Raw genomic sequence first — 25,247 nt, 5'->3', positions numbered from 1 at the left:
GTGTTAATACTCTTTTGAGTAAATAGCATATTCTGGTCACACTTAGTACTAGAAATTCAGTTCTGTATGAAGAATCATTTTAAACTTTTTTAGTCCAAGTAATTTTACATTAAAAGAAAATAAGTCTTTTGTCTTGAGACAAAGCTCTCTCTCTTTAGCTGGAGGCTGACAAGGAACTCGTCCACAGTGGCCTTCAAACTTGTAGCAATCCTCATGCCTCATCCTCCTGGGCGCTAAGATTCAGGCATAAGTCACTGCATACATTTCATAAACATGTGCCAGGGTAAAAAAAATTTTAATCCAAGCAGTACAGAAATTTATAACCCATTCTCTTGAGAGTAACCACTTTTCTGCGTCCTGAGTTTTTCTTGAGATTATGTCTTTACAAGCATATATGTATGCATAAATATGTTTACTGGGGTAGGCTTATAGTACATGTTGTTTTGCAGTTGGATCTTTCACATGGTCACATAACTTTTTCTCAAGCACCTAGAAGACCATGCATTGTATAGATAAGGTGCTTTGGTTTAAAAAAAAAATCCTCTAGTTTGCAGTTCCCTTTAAGAGTAGACAGTGAAACACAGACTATCCGTTCATGGGGGAACTGCACATAGAAATACACCTGATTGTGCTTGTTTGATGACATTTGCTTGAAGGATATTAAAAGCAGCATTTGCATTCAGAAGTAATATGCATGGCAGTTGCATCAGTTTGCACCTGGGATGTGATGATGCTAAATATTCTGATACTTTGTGCAAACTAGAGGATTTTTTTTTAAACCAAAGCAAATTCTTAATCCCACCCCATAATAGAAATTTCCATGTGTTGCAGAGCAGAACAGCATTGTAATTAGTAAGCTAGTTTAATTCTCCCACTTCCCTCCAGTTGCTTAAGTCGCCATTGTCAAGCCTAGTGGGGAATCTCTCTTCTATTGAGCTAAATACCAGTGTCTGGTTCAGCTTGAATTCCAATTGGTGCCTGCTGTAAATCTTTTATCTTTTACATCACTTTGGGGATAGTTGGTGGCATTCAGCACATTTTCTCATGAAGAACAATTGGAAATAAGTACTCTGTTAGTCCCTTATTCCTAGAGAAAACATTCAGATGCTACTTTTTTTTATTCAGTCTCTCTTAAGAGCATATTTATATGTAAAGTAAGTACTATGCTACAGCATTTTCTTAGTTTGGCCAAAGACTAAGTGCTCTAAGTACTAGTACTGAATAATACAGAAATAAGTACTGTATAATACATACCTAAGATCTGTAAATAGAGCTGCCTAGGAAAGCAGAGTATTTGAGGAAAGAAATGATGGTACATTAAGATATCTCAGTACTTCCCTTTTGCCTTTTATAAGTAATCTAAATAAAATTGAGTACTGTCTGATAAAGCAAATATGGAAATATTTTCCTTGAACTAAGGAATTAGCGTGGGTTCAGTAAATATCTTTGTAATTAGTCAAAATAAAAAATACTTAGCTGACACATGTAAATACCAGACCCTTGACTAAGGTGAATTGTAAGTTGTATTCAAATCATTGAACTACTTTAAATTTTAGTTGTAATCTTTTTCATTGTACATACCATATAGCAGGCTTCTTGTTTGGTTTTATTTTTTTAAATCTACAAGGATTTTTCTCAACTTTACTGAAAATGTTTCTCATTTTAAAGAAATTATTCATGACTGACATTTTTATACAATATGAGCCTAAGTATTCCTTCCTTCAGTCGCACACAAGGATTTTATATTCGTACTTGGATCTGGTTCCTCATTGATTCTATTATAGAAATTCATTGTTAAGGTTTGTATTGAAACACACATTGATTGAGGAACCAAGATATTTTTTGAAGTTGCAGTTACTCCTTTCCCATTTTCTTAAAGAAGGTGTTCTTACCATAAATACTTACAGAATGAGTAAGATGAGTACTTAGTAGCATTTCTTTGTGGGCATGGTGTGATTGTGGTAGAATCAAATGGAATGGAGACTTTATTTTGCCACACCACTATTAACAATGACTAGGCCTATCTGGACTAGTGTGAGGAATAGCATATGCAAGGAACTAACATGTATGATAGTCTCATGCTATAGCCCAGGCTTAAATTCATAGCAGTCCTGCCTCAGCTGCCCAGGTGCTGGGATTGCAGGCGTGAGCCACCACATCGATCAATGAGGTTTTTTTTTTTTTTCCCAAGGTAGGGTCTCGCTCTAACTCAGGTTGACCTATTCACTGTGTAATCTTAGGGTGGCCTTGAACTCATGAGACCCTCCTACCTCAGCCTCCTGAGTGCTGGGATTAAAGTCATGCATCACCATGCCGGGCTTCTAAGAGAACTTTTTAAGAAGAAATTTTACCAGCTTTGAGTTGTTTTAGTAAAAATTTAAGTGAAGAATCTCAAGGTACATATCCAGTTTTGTAATCAGCATTGTGAATATCTTTACATAAATTACCTCATTTTTAGATAAATAAATTCAGTCCAACTTTTCAGCTCAAAGTACTTTTGGCACAATTTTCATCATTGTTATGATCCAGGGTGTTTTTTATTTTTTGGTTTTTTCGAGTTAAGGTCTCACTCTAGCTCAGGCTGACCTGGAATGCACTATGTAGTCTCAGGGTGGCCTTGAACTCATGGCGAGCTTCCTACCTCTGCCTCCCGAGTGATAGTGCTGGGATTATTAAAGGCTTGCGCCTGGCCCTGGGTGCTTTATGTTACATTGAAATGTAATCAGAAGATCTTAAATTCTCATTCCCCCCAAATCACCTTGTTCCCCATCCTGAGATACATACAGGAAGTTTGAAAACTGACCCTGGATTAATTAAACCATTGGCTCCCAGGGATTAGAGCCTGAGCTGCCAGTGCCAGAGGTGTGAAGGGTGGTTGACTGTAGGAGAGTAGAGCGCTCCACCTGTTACTTTACCTGTGTCAGTCTCTGGAGGGGGGTGTGCCTGTGGGTTCTGAGGAGCCTTCCAGTATCCCCTCCCTCCCGCCTTCCCTCCCTTGTGACTGTGTCCTGAGAAGCCAGTGAGTGAGACTGCTAAGAAATTGTCAGCTACTCAAGACCTTTAAAGTGGGTAGGTGTGAGTAGATTATTTATTTACTGAAAGGCTTTTTAGGGAAACAAATTCCAAATGGATTTAGCTTCTGCAATAAGAGAGAGCTGTTGTTAGAATTTTTGCATATGAATCTATACTTCCAGTTAACTGTTAGAGCCAGCATAGTTGAGATTCGTTCTGACAATCTGCTTTTAATGTCAGGTTTTTTATTGCTAACAAATTTGTTCTGATACTGCGCTAACAGAAGGAAAAATGTGTTCTGAGCCACAAAACTTTTTACTGATAGATCTGGCTAGACATGCTAGAGTCTCTTGGCCACATTTCTCAACTATAACGATTTGTTTATGTGTATATTAGTGTAATCCTCGTTTGTGCATGTAGCAGAAAGACTTTGAATGCTTTCCTTTGCTTCCCTTTCTCTGTCTTACTTAATCAAGAATGCATTTGGTGGTTGTAAGTAGTGGTGATTTGTGATTTGAACCAATAGTCTGAAAAGGGTTCTATAGGTAGTTTCCCAGAATATAAAGTTATATTAAAATTAGCACTTATTTGTACCATAATAGCCTAAGTCATACTTGACTTCTTTTATTAACCAGGAAGTAAGAGTTCGGAAAATACACATCTAAGACAGGTGGAGAATATGGCTTTCCTAATGTGTCACATATGTGTAATGACCATAGAAGAAAACATGAGCAGCGGTCCTGGACTGCTCGCACATCAGCTTCCCGATCTTTCCTCTCTCTCACTGCTTTACCTATAGTGTTTTGTAACATACTCTAACTGCTAATTTTCTTTTCCACATAGGAAACCTATGAGAATATCCCAGGCCAGTCAAAGATCACATTCCTCTTACAAGCCATCAGAAATACAACTGCTGCTGAGGAGGTACGGCCTTGATATTTGAGAGTAGCACATTCTTATGAAACAAACTAAGGGTGATGGTCAGAGTAAGGTAAGGTAATGAGAATTTTTTGGAGTGGGGGGGTTGTTTGTGGGTTTGCTTTTTTGACCTTTTTTTTGAGACAGGGTCTCACTTTAGCCCATGCTATTTTGGAACTCATTGTAGTTCAGCCTTGAACGCATAACAGTCCTCCTACCTCAGCATCCTGAGTACTGGAATTATAGATGTAAACCACCATACCTGGCTAGTAATAGGAGTTTTTTTTTTTAAGCATTGTTTATTAAGTGTAAGAACATCGTTCTTATGAGATGATATGATCAGAATAGGTTAAAAAATTGGTGGGTTTTGGGCTGGAAGGGTGGCTTAGTGGTTATGGTTAAGGCATTTGCCTGCAAAGCCAAAGGACCCTGCTTTGAGTCCTCAGGACCCACGTTAGCCAGATGCACAAGGGGGTACATGCATCTGGAGTTCGTTTGCAGTGGCTGGAGGCCCTGGCACACCCATTCTCTCTCTGTCTCTCTGTCACTCCATCTTTCTCTGTCAAATAAATAAATAAAATTTAAAAATTTTTTTTAAAAAATTGTTGGGTTTAAGCCTGGTGTGGTAACACATGCCTTTAATCCCAGCACTTGGGAGGCAGATTGTGTGAGTTTGGAGCCAGCCTGAGACTACTTAATGAATTCGGGGTCAGCCTGGGCTATAGTGAGACCCTATCTTGAAAAATAAATTAAATTGATAGGTTTGTACATATTTCCATAAAAATTACTATAGTTTCTTGTTTTAATTTTATTTAATTTTTTTTATTTTGAGATGAAGTCAGGCCTAAAATTCACAATCCTCCTGCCTCCCATTGCCTGAGACTACAAGCATACAAGAAATGTTTGCTAGCCAGGCGTGGTGGCACACACCTTTAGTCCCAGCACTTGGGAGACAGAGTTTTGATGAGAGTTCAAAGCCACCCTGAGACTACATACTGAATTCCAGGTCAGCCTGGGATACAGTGAGACCCTACCTCCGAAAGAAAAAAAGAAAAGAAAAATGATTGTAGTAGTTGTAAACATTGGTTAAAGGCATGTGCTTGCAAAGCCTCTTGGCCTAGGTTCAGTTCTCCAGTATCCATGTAAACAGATGCACATGTGCATGTGATTGGAGTTTGTTTACAGTGGCTAGAGGCCTTGGAGCATTCATGTCCTTCCTAATTAATGAAAGTTGGTTTCTGGGAGAAGGCACTGGCTCATGTGGTAAAGAACTTGCAACACAAGTATGAGGCGTGAGGATATGAGTTTGGTGTTCAGGAAGTCAAGATGGGATCCCAGGAGCAAGTAACCAAATCAGCAGGCCCTGGGTTCAAGTGAGAGACCCTGTCTCAGTAAACCAAAGTGGAGGATAATTGAGGAAGACACACATTGACATAAATGAGCACATATACACACCACACACACAAAATTGGTTTCGTTGAAGCTGGGCGTGATGGCGCACGCCTTTAATCCCAGCACTCGGGTGGCAGAGGTAGGAGGATCACCATGAGTTCAAGGCCACCCTGAGACTACATAGTGAATTCCAGGTCAGCCTGTGCTAGAGTGAGACCCTACCTCGAAAAACAAACAAAAAAAAATTGGTTTCATTGAAACAAGTCATTCTATTTTTATTTATTTATTTGTACAGAGAGAGAGAATGGGTGAGCCAGGGCCTCTAGCTGCCGGGAATATTCTAGATACATTTACCACTTTGTGCTTCTGGCATTATGTGGTACTAGGAAGTCGAATCTAGGTTCATAGGCTTTGCAGGCAAGAGCATTAACGGCTGAGCCATCTCTCCAGGCCCAAAATAATTCATTCTAAAGGAAGAAACTGGTCCAGTTCATGTACTATGTTAATGTTACCAAATACCTCAAAGAGTATATTTATGTGTGGAAGTCTATGCATATATAGCCATCTCTACAAATGAAGCCCATGTGTTAAAGAGATCCTTAGGAACGGGAACTCTTTATAACAGCATCATCACCCCTTGTAGGCTCGGCTGCCTTAGACATCACTGTGTAGTCCAGTCAGGCCTGGGACTTCCTAGTTTCCTGCCTCTGCTCTCTGAGCCCTGGGTTTGGGCATGAGCCACCATTCCTGGCCAGACATGTGTAGTCATTTTGAGTGAATGACCTAGTATACCAAATTCATACTGCTTGAATTATAATCTTTTCCCCTGTGGTTAAAACAGCTCTTCTATAGATTTTTGTAGGTTTTTTTTTTAACTATTGTTCCTATGTGTTTACTACCTGATTCTGTATTGAATGCCATTTAATAGTTTACTTTGAGTCTGTTGAAGTGCTCAAGTGTAGGAGTTTGTCCTGCCCAGGAAACACTGCATTTAATTGGCAACAGAATTCTTTGCTCACTGGCTCACTACTTGCACAGTGTCGCCCTCAGTGAAGAACAGCACGCGTGCGTGTTGTGTTTGTCACTCTATAAGGGCAATTGCATTTTGTCACATGGCACTAGAAGGCAGTAGGAAAATACCCCAGGTTTTCGTGTGTGTGTGTGTGTTTAATGACAAATAGTGATTCCTTACCTCCATGATACTCTTTTTCTATAACTCAAAATGAATGTTGGGTGTGAAGAAGAAACATCCACAGTAAAACAGATGGCTATTTTTGTTGTTCAGTACAAGTTGGCTACCAAGCACATCTTACAGCCAATAGTAATGTGTTACTTACTTTTAAAAACTCATATTAACTCTACTTAAATCTTGATTTGGTGGAGGAATTAGACCAGAGCTGTGGTTGCCTCAACATCATTATGGCGTTTGTTTCAGCTTTTCCCTGGCAATCTCAAGTGACACATAGAAAACACCAAACTTAAATACATTTTCCAGATTTGCAAGGTATTTTTGTTTTGTTTTGTTTTGTTTTTGTTTGTTTGTTTTTGAGGTAGGATTTCGCTCTAGCCCAGCCTGACCTGGAATTCACTGTGTAGTCTTACAGTGGCCTTAAACTCATGGTGATCCTCCTACCTCTGCCTCCCGAGTGCTGGGATTAAAGGTGTGCGCCACCACACCTGGCCTTACTTTATTTTTTAAAAATACTTTTATTTATTTGTAAGTAGAGAGAGAATGGGCATGCAGTGGGCTTCAGCCGCTGCATATGAACTCCAGATACATGTGTCACTTTGTGGTTAGGAAGGAATTGAATCTGGGTTCATAGGATTTGCAGGCAAGTACATTAGCTGCTGAGCCATCTCTCCAGCCCTCTGTTCCAGAGTTTAAAATGTGAATCTAAGAATATACGCATTCAGGTTGACCCCCCCCTCAACTTTTTTTTGTTGTTGTTGTTTTTTGAGGTAGACTAGCCCAGGCTGACCTGGAATTCACTCTGGATTCTCAGGGTGGCCTCAACCTCACCTCCTATCTCTGTCTCCCAAGTGTTGGGATTAAAGGCATGTACCACCATTCCTGGCTTAACCCCCAACTTTAAGGAAGCTTCTGATTTTTGCTCACACAAGGGGATCATAAAAGTAAATGGGGGCTGGAGAGATGGCTTAGCAGTTAAGCGCTAGCCTGTGAAGCCTAAGGACCCCGGTTCCAGGCTCGGTTCCCCAGGTCCCACGTTAGCCAGATGCACAAGGGGGCGCACGCGTCTGGAGTTCGTTTGCAGAGGCTGGAAGCCCTGGTGCGCCCATTCTCTCTCTCTCCCTCTATCTGTCTCTCTGTGTCTGTCACTCTCAAATAAACAAATAAATTAATTAATTTTTAAAAAAAGTAAATGGGTTTCATAGCATTTTTAAAATTTTTTTCTGTTCATTTTTATTTATTTTATTTGAGTGTGACAGAGAGAGAAAGAGACACACAGAGAGAAAGAGAGAATGGGTGCGCCAGGACTTCTAGCCACTGCTAACGAACTCCAGACACATGTGCCCCCTTGTGCATCTGGCTAACATGGGTCCTGGGGAGTCAAGCCTCGAACCGGGGTCCTTAGGCTTCACAGGCAAGCGCTTAACTGCTAAGCCATCTCTCCAGCCCACATAGCATTTTTTGTAAGAGAGTTAACAAAGACAGATGGGAAATTATATCATAAGTGAGAGCCAAATGGAGAGGAAGGAAGTAGTATAGAATTGACTTTTTCAGATTTGCTTTTCACTGAAAGGGTCTAATAAAAGTTAAGAGTTAAGGGGACTGGAGGAATGGCTTAACAGATAAGACGTTTGCCTGCAAAGCCTAAGGACCCCAGTTCAGTTCCCCAGGACACAATGTAAGCCAGATGCACAAGGAGCCACATGCATCAGGGATTCCTTTGCAGTGGCTGGAGGCCCTAGCATGTCCATTCTGTCTCTGCATCTTCCTCTCTTCAAATAGCAAATAAATAAATAAAACATAAAAAAATTAAGAGCCAAAGATAGTTTGTCATTGTTGAGATGTTCTGTTTAAATTCTGAGGTGTTGAGGAGCGTTTCACCTGTAAGAAAAATGGCATATTGTCTGGTTTATATGTTTCACTTTTTTTTAACTTAAAAATGTCTTTGAAACATAATAAAAAAACAGTAGTGAAAACACATCAGTGGCAGAGAGAGCCTAGTTTGCTGGAAACGCTCTCTGGTAAAACACACAGTTGTTAACAATGTTATCTATTTATAGGCTAGACAAATGGCCGCCGTTCTCCTAAGACGTCTTTTGTCCTCTGCATTTGATGAAGTCTATCCAACTCTCCCATCAGATGTTCAGACTGCCATCAAGAGTGAATTACTGATCATTATTCAGATGGAAACACAATCCAGCATGAGGAAAAAAGTTTGTGATATTGCTGCAGAATTGGCCAGGAATTTAATAGGTGCTTATATGATTCTTAATATGGGGTTATGTCTGGTGTTTTTTTTGTTTTTAGTTACTTAGGGTGTTTTTTGGGTTTTGGTGTGTGTGTTTTGTTGTTGTTTGTTTTTTTAGAGAGAGTCTTGATACTATCCAGGTTGTTCTGGAACTTGCTACATAGCCCGTACTAGCTTGAAACCTGCAAATTTCCTGCGATAATCTGCTGAATGCTAGAATTACAGGCATGTGCCATCATGCCCGGCCTTTTTGTTTGGTTTTTTAAATATGTGTTTATTTGCACATTTGCGTGTGTGTTCATTATTACCCAGCTTTTTTTTTTTTTTTTTTTGGAGACAGAATCCCTAAGTCAGGCTGGCCTTGAATTCACAGCAATCCTCCTGACTCTGCCTCCCATGTGCCTGGATTACAAATGAGAAATCACCATGCCCAGATTTTTTATTTTGATAGTATTAGTATGCATTTGAGATAGAGATAGGGCAACTTGCTGCAAATGACTTCCAGGCACATGTGCTTCTTGTGTGCTGGGGAATTAAGCACTGGCCAGCAGGCTTTGCAGGTAAGCAGCTTTAACTGTTGAGCCATCTCCGCAGACCCCAGCCTCCCAAAAAGAAATTCTCTTTTCCATGAATATATTTTTTTACATGAATATTTTAAAGAAAGAGGCAGTGTGGGAGGTGAGAATAAAAACCTGGATAATTTTTCAGGTTTTTGTAGTCTTTAGGACAGTATAACCAATAAATTTTCTAAGTAACACAATTACTTATTATTAAGTGTTGTTCAAACATTTGTCTTGTATTAGTGCTTTGGTTTTGCTTTTCTGGAACAGAATCATACGGTATAGCCCATGCTGGCCTAGCATCCACTATGTAGTCTAAACTAGCCTTGAGTTTGTAGCTGGCCTGCTGCCTTAGCCTCCCAAATGCTGGGATTATAGGCTTGAGCCACTATACCCAGCTAAAATTTTTTCTTATTTATTGAAACAGAGTCTCAATCTAACCCAAGCTGACCTGGAAGTCATTCTGTAGCTCTGGGCTGGCCTTTAGCTCCTACCACAGCCTCCTGAGTGCTGGGACTGAGGGTGTTCACCACCGTGCCACCCTCTTTACCTTTTTTTTAAATTATTATTTGAAGGAGGGAAAGGCGCAGAGAAAGAGAGAATGGATATGTCAGGGTTTCCAGCCACTGCAGACAAACTCTAGATGCATGTGCCACCTTGTGCATCTGGCTTACGTGGGTCCTGGGGAATCAAACCGAGGTCCTTTGGCTTTGCAGGCAAGTGCCTTAACTGCTAAGCCATCTCCAGCCCTCTTCTTTACTTTTTGTATTGAAATACTGTCTTCAGTTGCCCAGGTTAAACTTGAACCTTCTTTGTAGTCCTGGCATTTGATCTTCCTGTCTCATCCTCCCAAGTAGTTGCGACTATGGGCCTGCACTGCCAGGCCTTACTTAAAATGTGTACTTAAATATTATTTGTGTGAAGAGAGAGAAAGAGGCAGATTAACATAGCGAGTGAGAAAGAATGGGCACATCAGGGCCTCTGGTAACTGCAAATGAGCTCCAGATGCATGCACTACCTTAGGCATCAGGCTTTACATGGGTACTAGGGAATTGACCTGTGTCTTCGGCTTTGCCAGCAAGCACCTTAAGCACAAAACCATCTCTCCAGCCCCAAAATGTGCACTTGTAAGTCTTGATAAGAAGTAAACATTGGGGCAGGAGAGAAGACTTAGCAGTTACGGTGCTTGCCTATAAAGCCTAACAACCCAGTTTTATTGCCCAGTACCCACATTATCAATATGCACAAGGTGGCACGTGAGTCTGGAGTTCCGTTGCAGTGGCTAGAGGCCCTGGAATGCTCATCCTTTCTATATATATATCTGCCTGCCTGCCTCCCTCCCACTCAAATAAATAAATAGTTATTTAAAAATATAGGGGCTGGGGCCGGAGAGATGACTTAGCAGTTAAGACACTAGTCTGTGAAGCCTAAGGACCCAGGTTTGATTTCCACAGTACCCATATAAACCAGATGCACAAGGTGGTACATGTGTCTGGAGTTCGCTTGCAGTTACTGGAGGCCCTTGTGCGTCCATTCTCTCTCACACACTGTTTGCCTCTTTCTCTGTCAAACAGAATATTAAAAATAAATAAATAATTTTAAGAAAATAAGTAAACATTGGAGCTGGAGAGATGGCTCAGCAGTTAAGACACTTGCCTGCAAAACCTAAGGACCTGGGTTCATTTATCCAGTACCCACATAAAGCCAGATGCACATGGTAGTGCATATATCTGGAGTTAGTGTGCAATGGCTAGAGACCCTGGTGCATCCATTTTCTGTCTTTCAAATTAAAAAAAAATTTAGCTTAATTTAAAAGAAGTAAGCAACATTGATAACATCCCCCTAACACTTAAATCACAAAATATATGTTGGGAACAGTGGTATCTGACAGGAAAACAGCCAGAAGTAGAATTTGAATTACAAGTCCTGCTTGGGCTACATAGCAAATTCAAGACCATCTGGGATTACACAGTGGGACCCTGTCTCAAAGAGAAAAAAAAATCCTTCCAAATATAAATATAAACACCCTCTTTTGGGTCTTAGGATGTTAACTGTTCTGCTTTTTCCAGTTTGAAAGTAATGCTTATTTTTATTTCAAGACCCTGCTATCACATGCTAGCTCTACCTAAGAACAGTATATTGAACGAATGAGCCAGTCATAATTATACAATTAAAAGTACTGCCTTCTCTTTACAGTAATCACTGCTGACAGCCCTGCTTGCATGAACCCTCAAATGCATGACTTGTCTTTTTACAATTAGGGTTCCATTTTTACAGCTAAAGGCTAATTGTCTTGGAATCTTGAAGTAGAGCAAGTGACATTTACACTAGTAAGTTTTTGTTTTTTGTTTTGTTTTGTTTTTTCGAGGCAGGGTCTTGCTCTAGCCTGGGCTGACCTGGGATTTACTATGTAGTCTTAGGGTGGCCTTGAACTCACCTCAGTCATCTACCTCTGCCTCCCGTACTGGGATTAAAGGTGTGTGCTACCACACCCAGCTCCACTAGTATGTATTTTGAGTGAAATAAAATGATTGACCCATTTTAAGGTTTGATTTCCATACTTCATGCTTGAATTTTTTTTTACTTTTAGACGAGGATGGCAACAACCAGTGGCCTGAAGGTTTGAAGTTCCTTTTTGATTCAGTCAGCTCTCAGAACATGGGACTACGGGAAGCTGCCCTTCACATATTTTGGTATATAAATTGATACAGTCTTTTAACATTTATTGTCATTAATGTTTAGAACCTATTTTAGTTGATTATTTGAGTCTTAACATAGCTTTGAGACTTTTAAGGTTAAAATAATATCTTCAGGGCTGGAGACATGGCTTAGCAGTTAAGGTGCTTGCCTGCAAATCCTGAGGTCCCATGTTCTACTCTCCAGGTCCCACAGAAGCCAGACACACACGGTGACGCAAGCATGTAAGGTTGCATATGTGCACAAAGGGGCACACACATCTGGAGTTCAGTCATAGTGCTGGAGGCCCTAGCATGCCTATCAATTCTTTCTCTCCCATGCACACACTTGCTCTCTTACCCTCTCATAAAAGAAGGGGGCAGTCTGTTGGGTTTGCCTCAAAAAAATGTATCTTCAGTTAAGTTTTATATTTTTGTTAAACTTGAAAGACAAAAGACTTATTTCAAGTAGTGCAATTTTTTGTGTGTGTCTTTGATGATTCTGAAAATTTTGAATGATTTCTACTCGTGGGATTAACAAAATGCCAAATACAGCATTTAGAAAACCACTTTAATATTTTGAAAAAGGATAGTAGTGAGTGTCTGTTGTGTTCTCTGAGTCTTCTGTGATCATGTTTTGCAATATTTTAATAACATTTCTATACACATGACTTAAGCTTAGCAGTAGATAGCTATTCCTACTGTGTTACATAGTTTTCTGCTTTTTGAAGTATTGTCATTATGTTAGATTTATAACTCCCAAGTTACAGATATTTTGTAGTTGTAAACACTACACTACTTTAGCTGTTAAATGCATCTTGCTTATTTTAATAATCTCTGTTTAAGAATTATGTAAAAGCTTTCAGTCTAATTGGTTACCACATTCTTACTAAAGCAGAACCTAAACTCCCTGAGTCACCAGCACTAGGCACAGGTAACCAGAGAGCTAGGTCACTGAGGCTGCCCTCTGAACCCAAGGGTGGCCCTTGTCCTGTCCTGCATGCCAGGCCGGCTTCTAGCGGAGGCAGGATGGAAGGGTGACACTGCCGCTTTGTGCGGTGTCATTCACCCAGCCCGGAAACGCAGTGGCTTAGAACACGTGTAGATGATGCTCAGTCTAAGGACCAACATGTTTTCAGTGGAGCAAACAGTTCGCTAGAAATTCTGGCTCACACTTTGCAAGAATGTAATCAAGCCTATAAAGACTGTTCTTGGATCCTTTTTAGGAACTTTCCTGGAATTTTTGGGAACCAACAACAGCACTATTTAGATGTCATCAAGAGGATGTTAGTTCAGTGTATGCAAGATCAAGAACATGCTTCGGTAAATAATTGTCGTTGTACTACTATAGCATACAAATAAATGTTGTGTTTGATTGTTCTTATTTTTGTATGTTAAAATATGTATGCTTTTTTGTTGTTGCTGCTGCTGCTTTGTTTTTCAAGGTAGGGTCTCTATAGCCCAGGCCTGGAATTCACTGTGTAGTCTCAGGCTGGCCCTAAATATGTGGCAGTCCTTCTACCTCTGCTTCCCTATGGTGCGCCTCCATGCCCGGGTTTTTATATGTTAATTTTATTACTAATGAAGAAAAAGTTCAGTTTGAATAAGAAAACTTGACTTTAAGCTTCTCACGTGTGACATCCTTTACTCTTCATTCCAGATCAGGACATTATCAGCTAGAGCTACGGCTGCATTCATACTTGCAAATGAGCATAATGTTGCTCTGTTCAAACATTTTGCAGATTTGTTACCCGGATTCTTACAGGTAAGAACACTATAGGACAAAACACAATTCTTTCTCATGTTATTTCCTTAGTTGACATTTTCATCACAGTTATACAGTACATTCAATCGTTAGTAAATATTTATTGCCTGTGGGCTGGTATTGGAGATGTGGTGGGAGTATGGCCTGTATGTCTATGCCCATTTGAGCCTGTATGTGCTTCCTAAAAAGCAATTTTGAAACATGGTCTTGTTATGTAATCCAGGCTGGCCTCAAAACTCAGAATACTCCTGAGTACTGTTGAAAAACTGCATGTATGTGTGTAGCAAGGCCTTATGTAGCCTGTCTGGCTTCTAATTGGCTGTATAACCAAGGATAACCTTGATTCCTGATTTTTCTGTCTGTACCTCCTGAGTGCTCAGAGGTAGTGACAATAGGTACCTGGTTTTATTATCCTGTGAGATTTAAAGCCTATTTTATATAAGGATAAACTAAGGAGGAGAGAGTAAAAAACTTGCCCAAGATTGCTGTTTTGGTAATTGGGAGAATTAGAACTCAAATGAGGCTGTGTGGTCCTTTATTCTCAGCCTCAGAGCTTATAACACTATGTTGTCACATAAGTAGTTTATGATGAGTTCACATTAATTCCCAAGTATAAGGATTATGTTTTAAAGATGCCCTTAGTCAGAAAAGCAAATTAAGGGCTGGAGAGATGGCTTAGTGGTTAAGGCGCTTGCCTGCAAAGCCTAAGGACCCATGTTTGACTCTCCAGATCCCAGGTAAACCAGATGCACAAAGGTGAGGCATGCACAAGGTTGCATATGCCCACTAGGTGGTAAGATTAAACAAGATGGCTTAGTGATTTACAATCATGTCCATCTTCAAACTTAAATTTTTTGACCAATATTATATAACTTTATATATATTCTGAAATGGAATTGTATAGGTGATATGACTCAATTGTGCTCATTTTTTTATGTTTAAATTGTACCTATGTGTATGGAGTGTTTATTTTTTATTTATTTTTTAAAATGTTATTTATTTATTTACAAGCAGAGAGAGAGAGAACAAGAATAGGTGTGCCAGGGCCTCCAGCCACTGCAAACAAACTCCAGACATGTGTGCCCTCTTGTGCATCTGGCTAATGTGGGTCCTGGGGAATTGAGCCTCGAACCAGAGTCCTTAGGCTTCACAGGCAAGTGCCTAACTGCTAAGCCAACTCTCCAGCCCAGGGGTGTTTATTTTGTAGGGGTTTTTGTTTGTTTGTGTTGTTTGTTTTTGATGTAGGGTCTCACTCTAGCCCAGGCTGACCTGAAAGTCACTCTGTAGTTCCAGGCTGGCCTCAAACTCACAGGAACCCTCCTACCACTGCCTCCTGAGTGCTAGAATCAAAGGAGTGTGCCTCTATGTGTGCGGTTGTGGATGTGTACGATGACAGTGCATGTATGTAGAGACTGAGAAAGATGAGTTGCTTTCTATGCATGTATGTGCCAAATATATGCCTGTAAATACAAAGAAGAAATTAAAATCAGTGTTCTGGCCAGGCAAGGTGGCACACACCTACAATCAGGAGTTTGAGGTAGGAGGATAACCATTAGTTCAAGGCCAGCCTGGGCTACAATATGAGTTCCAGATCAGCTTTGTTAGAGTATGATCTATCTCAAAAAAATAAAAGATAACCTAGCTGGGCGTGCTAGCACACGCCTTTACTCCCAGCACTCAGGAGGCCAAGGTAGGAGGATCGCCATGAGTTCAAGGCCACCCTGAGATGACAGAGTTAATTCCAGGTCAGCCTGGACCAGAGTGAGACCCTACCTCGAAAAACAAAAAATAGAACTGAGGCTGTCAGGCCGTGCTCCTTTAACCATTTCACTTTAGTCTTTAAGACACCAGTTAATTGTATTCTTACTGATTTAATTTTCACTTTGATTGGCATAATATGGTGACCTTTTTTTTCTTTTTTTTTTTTCGAGGTAGGATCTCATTCCTCTAGCCCAGGCTGACCTGGAACTCACTCTGGAGTCCCAGACTGGCCTTGCACTTACAGTGATCCTCCTACCTCTGCCTCCCAAGTACTGTGTGCCATCATGCCTGCAATTGTAATGATTTTGAGGGAGATGTTTCAGTACATGAATATAACATGTAGTGATTAATCAGGGTGTTTGGCAGTCCTATCAGACATTATTTCTTTGTACTCAAAATAAGCCAGGTATGGTGGCACACGCCTTTAATCTCAGCACTCGGGAGGCAGAGGCAGAGGTAGAGGAAGATTGCCGTGAGTTTGAGGCCACCCTGAGACTCCATATTGAATTCCCTGTCAGCCTGAGCTAGAGTGAGGCCCTACCTTGAAAAACAAACAAACAAAAAAAACACTCAGAGTCTCTTGTAGCTGTTTTGAAATAATGTCTGTTAGTTTTCCTGCAATGCTATAAAACATTAGAAGTTTTTCCTCTTGCCCAGCTATTCAGCACTGGGCCCCACTGACAGCTCTCGCTATTCTCTCACCTACACGGTTCCCAGACTCTGGCAGCCACTTTTCTGTTCTGAACCTCTATGAGATCAACTTTTTAAAATTGCACATATAAGTGAGAACATGTGGTGTTTGTCTCCTTCTGTCTTATTTCACTTATATTCCACTTTCATCCTAATTACTGAAGCAACTGTTTTGCTCTTTTCATGACTCAGTTGTATTCCTTGTTGGGAGGGGTGGATAGTGTGTGTGTGTGTGGTCTCCTTTTCTGTTTCATCCATAAACAGACACCTGAAGAAATTGGGCACCTAGACTGATTCATTATCTTGACTGTTTGTTTATACTGCAGTAAACATACAGCGCAGATGTCTCTTCCACATACTGATTATAATTTGATTATTTTGGATATATGTTCTGGTAATGGGATTGCCAAATCATACACTAGTTCCAGGTTTGTTTGGGTTTTTTGTTTTGTTTTGTTTTTTTTCAAGGTAGGGTCCAGGCTGACCTGGAACTCACTGTGTAGTCTCAGGGTGGCCTCGAACTTATGGCAATTCTCCTACCTTTTGCCTCCCAAATGCTGTGATTAAATGCGTGTGCCACCGTGCCCGGTTGTTAGTTCCAGTTTTTTGAGAAACGTCCATACAGTTACCCACAATAGGTACAGACAGTATGTGAAAGGTGTCTTCTCCATACTGTTGCCATTATATCTTATTTATTTAAGAAAGGCAGAAGCAGCGAGTATGGATGTGCGAGGTGTCCTGCCACTGCAAACGAGCTCCATATGTATGTGTCACCTCATGCACTTGGCATTATGTAAACACTGGGGGACAAACGCTGGCCGTCAGGTTTTGCAAGCAACAGCATTTAGCCACTGAGCCATTTCTTCAGCCCAATGTCTTTTTATTTTGGTTTTCCAAGGTAGGAACTCACTCTAGCTCAAGCTGACCTAGAATTCACTATGTAGTCTCAGGATGGCCTCAAACTCATGGTGATTCTCCTACCTCCACCTCTCGAGTGCTGGAATTAAAGGCATGCATCACCATATCCTACCAGACCAATGTCTTTTATGTATTTACTATTTTCTTTTTTTTTTAATTTTTATTAACGTTTTCCATGATTATAAAATATATCCCATGGTAATTCCCTCCCTCCCCACCCCCACACTTTCCCATTTGAAATTCCATTCTCCATCATATTACCTCCCCATGTATTTATTATTTTCAAGGTAGGGTTTCACTGTAGCGCAGGCTGACGTAGAATTCACTATGTAGTGTCAGGGTGCCTTAAACTCACAGCGCTTCTCCTGCCGCTCTTTCCCCCAGTGCTGGGATTAAAGGTGGGAGCCATCATACCCATCCACGAGGGTCTTTTTTAAACTATAGATATCTATTCAAAAGATGTCAAGCTGCATACTTTGTAATCAGATATTTAACTAGATAATTACTATGTAAATTATAATTCTTTTAAAGGCCTAGATAGGTTTGGGCCTTACTTAGGTGAGGTTTTTTTTTGTTGTTGTTTGTTTATTTATTTGAGAGTGACAGAGAAAGAGAAAGAATGGGTGCGCCAGGATCTCCAGCCACTGCAGACAAACTCCAGATGCGTGCACCACCTTGTGCATCTGGCTTATGTGGGTGCTGGGTGCTGGGGAATCGAGCCTCCCACTGGGGTCCTTCCGCTTCACAGGAAAGCGCTTAACTGCTAAGCCATCTCTCCAGCCCCAAATTAAACACTTTAATATAGGGGTGTAATTAAAAAATTTCGAGGACGAATGTTCATGTTTGGTAACAATAGTCAAGATGAAATCTGTTTTTTTTTTAATTTTATATATTCTAATAGGTTATATATACTATATGCACACACACACTGTTATCCCCTTGCCCCAACTCCCATTACCCTGGGCCCCCCTCAATGGGGTCATTGTAGTCAGTCCTCATGGGGAAGCAGGGACCATGTCTCAGGGTATTCCTGCTCGCTCTGTGGCGTTTACAATCTTTGCTTCCACTCCCTCTTCTGCAATATTCCCTGAGCCATGGCAGGCCTGCCGGCAGTGTGATTTAGTGTTGGGCTATTTGTAGCCTCTGCATTTCTGCTTTTACAGGTTTTGATTATTCTAAGGGTCAGTCACCATCAATCTGCAGCTGTTGTAGGCTAGCAGTAAGAGCAGTGTTCATGACATTGCATCCTCTGCAAGTTTGCCTGGGCTCTAGCAGATGTAACAGAAGTGGCAAGTCTCATGGTGGGCAGTTGGCTATGTTGTCAATGGATCTAGGCTGTCTCCTGTTTCTTCTGCCATCTGAACTTCAGCTGGTCCACCCCTGCTCACAATGGAGGGGTTCTGTATGCAGTTGAACTTTAGCTGGTCCGTCCTGTCCCAGGCCTCAGCTGCCTCAGAATGGCTTCCAGCCCTCTTGTTTTTTTGATAATTGCCTTTCTTATTTATTTATTTGCAAGCTGAGAGAGACAGGTAGAGATAGAGACGGAGAGAATGGGTATACCAGGGCCTCTAACCACTGCAAATTAAGTCCAGATACATGTACCACTTTGTGCATGTGGCTTAACATGGGTCCTGGGGAATAGAACTTGGATCGTTAGGCTTTGCAAACAGGTGCATTAACTGCTGAGAAGTCAAAATGTCATTCCATTGTGGTTTTGATGTGCATGTCCCATGACTCAGATTTAAATCAGTCTTGTGTGTAACATCTTTTTTTTTTTTAAATTATTTATTTATTTATTTGAGAGCGACAGACACAGAGAGAAAGACAGATAGAGGAGAGAGAGAGAATGGGCGTGCCAGGGCTTCCAGCCTCTGCAAACGAACTCCAGATGCGTGCGCCCCCTTGTGCATCTGGCTAACGTGGGACCTGGGGAACCGAGCCTTGAACCGGGGTCCTTAGGCTTCATAGGCAAGTGCTTAACCGCTAAGCCATCTCTCCAGCCCAACATTTCTTAAAAATAGAAATAACGTGTACATTTTCCTAGTAACACTCCTCAGTTACTTAGTGAAAAATACTGAGAAGTATTAATTTTTTAAATTAATTTATTCTTATTTTTTTATTATTATTATTTTTGGTTTTGGTTTTTCAAGGTAGGGTCTCACTCTGGCCCAGACTGGCCTGGAGTTTACTATGTAGTCTCAGGGTGGCCTCAAACTCAAAGCGATCCTCCTACCTTTGCCTCCCAGGTGCTGGGATTAAAGGTATGTGCCACCACACCCGGCTTAATTTTTTTTTGTTGTTGTTTATTTTATTTATTTATTTGAGAGTAACAGACAGAGAGAGAGAAAGAATAGGTGCGCCGGGGCCTCCAGCCACTGCAAATGAACTCCAGACACGTGCGCCCCCTTGTGCATCTGGCTAACGTGGGTCCTGGGGAATTAAGCCTCGAACCGGGGTCCTTAGGCTTCACATGCAAGCGCTTAACCGCTAAGCCATCTCTCCAGCCCTTAATTTATTTTTTAAAAATACTTTTAAAGTCAGGCATGGTGGCGTGTGCCTGTCATCCTAGCACTTAGGTAGTAGAGGTAGGAGGATCGCTATGAGTTGGAGGCTACCCTGAGACTACATAGTGAATTCCAGGTCAGCCTGGGCCAGAGTGAGACCCTACCTCAAAAAGAAAAAAAAAAAAATTACTTTATTTACTTGAGAGAAGAGAGAGAAGCAGATAGAGAATGGGTGTGCCAAGGCCTCTAGCCACTGCATACGAACTCCAGATGCATGGCCACGTTGTTCCTCTGGCTTCTGTGATCACTGGAAATTTGAACCTGAGTCCTTTTTTTTTTTTTTAATTTATTACAAATAGTGCATGATTAAGCAGATTTTTTTAAAATTTTTTTATTCACTTATTTGAGAGCGACAGACACAGAGAGAAAGACAGATAGAGGGAGAGAGAGAGAATGGGCGCGCCAGGGCTTCCAGCCTCTGCAAATGAACTCCAGACACGTGCGCCCCCTTGTGCATCTGACTAACGTGGGACCTGGGGAACCGAGCCTCGAACCGGAGTCCTTAGGCTTCACAGGCAAGCGCTTAACCGCTAAGCCATCTCTCCAGCCCTGAACCTGGGTCCTTAGGCTTTGAAGGCAAGCGCCTCAACCACTAATAAGCCATCTCTCTAGCCTTTATTCATCTTTTTGACTATTCCATCTGAACATTTAGCTAATCAAAGGTGAGTCTTAGACACACAGTTTCCTGTCTTCCTTGTTCTGTTGTAGGCTGTGAATGACTCGTGCTACCAGAACGATGATTCTGTGCTCAAATCCCTCGTTGAGATTGCAGATACCGTTCCGAAGTATTTGCGTCCTCACTTGGAAGCAACGCTACAGCTAAGTCTCAAGGTAAGAAGCATGTGTGCCCGTTCTGGGGTTTGTGCTCAGGTTGTGATCCCAACCCCTAACTGTGAGTTTGTCTCTCCCTTGTAGTTGTGTGCAGACACGAGCCTCAGCAGCATGCAGCGCCAGCTAGCCCTCGAAGTGATTGTGACCCTCTCCGAGACTGCGGCTGCCATGTTAAGAAAGCACACTAACATTATTGCTCAGACGAGTAAGTCAAACGATGAGAATTTTATTTTATTTATTTATTTGAGAGAGAATGGGTGCACCAGGGCCTCTAGCCACTATAAATGAACTTTAGACACATGCACCACCTTGTGCGTCTGGCTTATGTGGGTCCTGGGGAATTGAACCATGGGTCTTTGGCTTTTGCAGGCAAGCACCCTTACCACTAAGCCATCTCGCCAGCCCAAAAGTTGGGTATTTTGCAGGGTAGCATAATTGGATGAATTGGCTAAGTTTTGTGTGGTTTCTTGGATTCATTCAGCATGTAATGCATATGTTTTCAGGAATTGATGAATCTGGAGGATGCATCTCCATACCGAGATGCATGAACACAGTGTTAACAAACAGTATGTTGTTTTTGATAGCTGTTGCAGGAGCTCACTGACTACTGCTACGGACATGTTACTTTAAAGTTCCATTGTGCTAGGGTAAGGACTTAGGAGCTAACCTGATCATTTTCTCTTTGTTCATGTGCTGATAGATATTTGAACACTAGCTTTGGAAAGTAAATACATCACAGACCTTATGGTTCTCTGCAGTGAGTAATGAATGTTTGGAGTTTTAAAGGCAGGAACAAGGAACATAATGTCCTCACTATCACTTTATGTTAACAGTGCCAGACAATGTATCAATGCAAAAAATGTTGGAAATAAAAATAAATATTATTTATAAGTTACGTGATTGTCTAAAAAAATGGTACTGATCTAAGGATTTAGTAAAGTTGTTAAATACAAGAACATACTTCTAAAAATTCAACTAGGGCTACTGGAGAGATGGCTCAGCAAGTTAAAGATACTTGATTATAATGCTTGATGACCCCATGTTCAATTCCCTAGTACCCATATGAAGCCAGATGCACAAAGTGATGCATGTATCTGCAGTCTGTATGCAGTATCAGGAGGACCTGGCACAGCCATACCCTCTACCTCTTTGTCCCCATCTCCTCCTCTCCCTCTCAAGTAAATAAATAAAAATATTTTTTAAAAAGTTTTTAAAAGGGCTGGAGAAATGGCATAGTAGTTGTTAAGGTGCTTACCTGTAAAGCCTAACAACCAGAGTTTGAGTCCCCAGTACCCTACGTAAAGCAAGATGCACAAAGAGGTGAATGCATCTGGAATTTGTTTGCAGTGGCTACAGGCCCTGGTCTGCCCATTCTTTTTCTCTCTTCTATCTCTGCTTGCAAATAAATAATTAATAATAATAAAGATTTACTCAGGAAAGAAAAAGATCATGCAATAGCAAGCATGATGTATAACGACTGAGCATATATTTATGTTCCATGGGAAAATAATTAAATAGGTAAATAGCACTTATCTTTGAGTCAGCCAATCAGTCAGCATTGATCATTCAAAATCCTGATAGAGTTGGTCATAATAGAATTGATTCAAAACTTCTGTGAAAGAACATCAGGCCTGGAATGGCTTTGGTGAGTGCTGTGGAGTTCTTGCCCTCTCAGCTGAATGTGGGTGCATTAGAGGTGCAGACGTTGAGTGGATGGAATTGGGAGAATCAGCACAGATGGCTTACATGGAAACAAAAATCAATCTGGAAGAAGATAATTCATCCAAGCTTATTGGGATAGCTGTTTATGGGGTGAAGAATATCTTGAAAACAATTTAGGATTATTTCAAGACCTAAATAGTTACAGCTTTAATAGTAGAGAATTAATTTTGGATTGTTTTGTTTTGTTTTTGAGGCAGAGTCTCCAGGCTAACCTCAAACTCCCTGTGTAGCCTAGGTTGGTCTGCAACTCAAAGCAGCCCTCAGCCTGGGATTAAAGGCATGAACCACAAGTGGCTAAAGCAGAGGCTTTTGATCAGCCAAATCCACCATATGTCAAATGAAACATCAAGACACAAATTAGTTTGGTATAGTGATACATACCTCTCGTCCCAGCACTTGGAAGATAGACATATGAGGATCAGGAATTCAGTGCCGGCCCAGGCCGCGCGAGGCCCTATCTCAAAATAAACATGAAAGATAATTGCTGTATGTTAACAAAGCCAAGGCTGAGAATGGGAAATTCATAAGAGAGGAGTCTGGTTTAGGGATTAAACAGTCCTTGTCTTAACTCAAGCAAGTATGGCTACAGAATAGATGGCGTTAGGTAAGTTGACAGGAGCGGGTGATGGTGAGAGGTGTATTGCTGAGAGGACTTTGTCTCTTCTCCTGCTAGTGGGAAGTAAAAGGCAGCTCCAGTTTCTGTAGCAGCGTAGTAGGTGATTCAGTATTGGTGGGGTTTTGTTTGGTTGGTTTTTGTTGGTTCTCACTAGTCCCAGGCTTAGCTGTAATCTACTATGTAGTCTTAAAGTGTCCTCAAACTCATGGCTATCCACCTACCTCAACCTCCAGAGTGCTGGGACTAAAGGTGTGCACCACCATACCTGGTCATTCCCTTCTTGAAAGTGCTTTCCTCGGGTATTTGTCATAGCAACACAGAGTTGATCTCTTAACACCGTGACGTCCCTGGAGATACTGGTCCTCTGCAGCCCACTGTGTAATCTGAGTGGCTTTGAACTCACAGCGATCCTCCTACTTCTGCCTCCTGAGTGCTAGGATCAAAGGCTTGCGCTGCCACACCCAGCTGATTCAGTAATGTTTAGTAATACCTGAAGATATTTACCACTGGTTTTGTTTTTTTTTAAGACAACTGAGAAATTTTATTGAAAATGGTAATACAGAAATACCAGATTCTCATTTTAAAGTGAAATCAACGCATCTTCCAGAACATTTCCTAGTACTTCACCTTTCCTGTTATTACACAGAACAAGGTTTTGGTTTTTTTTTTTAAGAATTCACTTTTGCCGGGTGTGGTGGCGCACACCTTTAATCCCAGCACTTGGGAGGCAGAGGTAGGAGGATCACCATGAGTTCGAGGCCACCCTGAGACTCCATAATGAATTTCAGGTCAGTTTGGGCTAGAGTGAAACCCTACCTCAAAAAAAAAAAAAAAAAAAATTCACTTTTATTTATTTGAGAGAGAATGGGCATGTCAAGGCCTCAAGCCACTACAAATGAACTCCAGAAACATGTACCACTTTGTGCATCTGTCTTAAGTGGGTACTGGGGAATTGAACTTGAGTCCTTTGCAGGCAAGCACCTTATCCACTAAGCCATCTCTCCAGCCCCTAGAACTAACTTTGTAGCTCCAGGCTGGTCTTGAACTCACAGAGATCCTAATACTTTATCACTGTTTTATGTCCATACATGCATGTTGAGGAGATGTATTATAATCTCATCATATCAAATTTTGTAATTGAAAACAATTGTAACAAGTCAAAATGTTTATCAGTGGACCATGGGTAGTGTGTTTACATAATGAAGTACATCATGAAATCCATGTGTGTTTAGGAAGAAGGAAATTGACCAAAGTGCATGCATTATGACATGTATTACAAAAACTATACTTGGGGACTGATGAGATGGCTCAGTGGTTGAGACACGTGCCCATAAAGCCTGACAGACCTGAGGGTGACTCTCCAGCACCCAAGTAAAGCCAGATACCAGAGGCGGCTCATGCATCTGGGATTCAGCGGCTGAAGGCCCTAGTGGGCCTATTGTCTCTCTCCTTTGGAATGGTGCTGCTGTTTTGTATGTATATTAGAAATATGTGGTACAAGCGTAAAAATATTTGAGGAAAGATCAATCTTCCTTTGTGGGAGGAGCAAAAGTAGAGTAGAATTGGAAAGGTTCGACTAATACTCTCTCTTTTTTTTTCCCGAGGTAGGGTCTCCCCTCTATCCTGGGCTGACCTGGAATTCACTATGTACTCTCAGGGTGGCCTTGAACTCACAACGGTCCACCTGCCTCTGCCTCCCGAGTGCTGGGACTAAAGGCATGCTCTTGACTGTTACTCTTTCATTGATTTATTTTTTAAAATCTTTTTTTTCCTGATTTACTTATTTATTTATTTATTTATTAGAAACAGAGAGAGAGAATGGGCACACCAGGGCCTCTAGCCACTGCAAACAAATTCCAGATGCATGTGACATATTGTGCATCTGGCTTGTGTGGGTCCTGGGGAATCAAACCTGGATCCTTAGGCTTCACATGCAAGAAGCTTAACCACTGAACCATCTCTCCAGCCCTTGACTGTTACTCTTTAAATGAAAACAAGGGGCTGGGAAAATAGCTCATTGGTTCAAAACACTTTTTTTTATTGTTTGTTTGGTTTTTGTTTTTCAAGGTAGGATCTCACACTAGCCTCGGCTGACCTTGAACTCACAACAGTCCTCCTACCTTGGCCTTCTGAGTGCTGAAATTAAAAGCATGCACCACCATGCCTGGCAAAGGCACATTCCTGCACAGTCTGCTAGCCCAGGTTTCATTCTTATGCCACCCATATAAGCTGGACACAAAAATGTGGCACAAACATCTGGTATGTGCTTGCAGTGGCCAAAGGCCCTAGCACTCCTTCTCATCCCCACCCCCCAGTGCATGCAAGTAATTAAGTTTAAAAGATCTAATGCAGTTATCACAACAGGTGAAAACTGCACAAACCACAT

At 41.2% G+C, this 25,247-nt stretch overlaps 1 protein-coding gene across 2 annotated transcripts in view; it reads left to right on the top strand.

Annotated features, from left to right (window-relative positions):
* The window catches only part of Ipo5 (importin 5), a 58,720-nt gene that overhangs the window by 1,515 nt on the left and 31,958 nt on the right, over positions 1–25,247 (top strand). Inside the window, exons 2-8 of one of the 2 annotated variants that reach the window (XM_004663381.3) lie at positions 3,856–3,936; positions 8,572–8,764; positions 11,910–12,012; positions 13,221–13,317; positions 13,655–13,759; positions 20,401–20,523; positions 20,608–20,728. In XM_004663381.3, the coding sequence (XP_004663438.1) occupies positions 3,856–3,936; positions 8,572–8,764; positions 11,910–12,012; positions 13,221–13,317; positions 13,655–13,759; positions 20,401–20,523; positions 20,608–20,728 (823 nt within the window). Of the gene's footprint in view, positions 1–3,855; positions 3,937–8,571; positions 8,765–11,909; positions 12,013–13,220; positions 13,318–13,654; positions 13,760–20,400; positions 20,524–20,607; positions 20,729–25,247 lie in introns of those variants that run through there. The other variant, XM_045145293.1, reaches the window with a different exon arrangement.

This window comes from Jaculus jaculus, chromosome 3 (assembly GCF_020740685.1).
Source record: "Jaculus jaculus isolate mJacJac1 chromosome 3, mJacJac1.mat.Y.cur, whole genome shotgun sequence".
NCBI lineage: Eukaryota > Metazoa > Chordata > Mammalia > Rodentia > Dipodidae > Jaculus > Jaculus jaculus.
The sequence above is the reverse complement of the archived record's forward strand: the minus strand, read 5'-3'. Positions and strand labels throughout refer to the sequence as shown.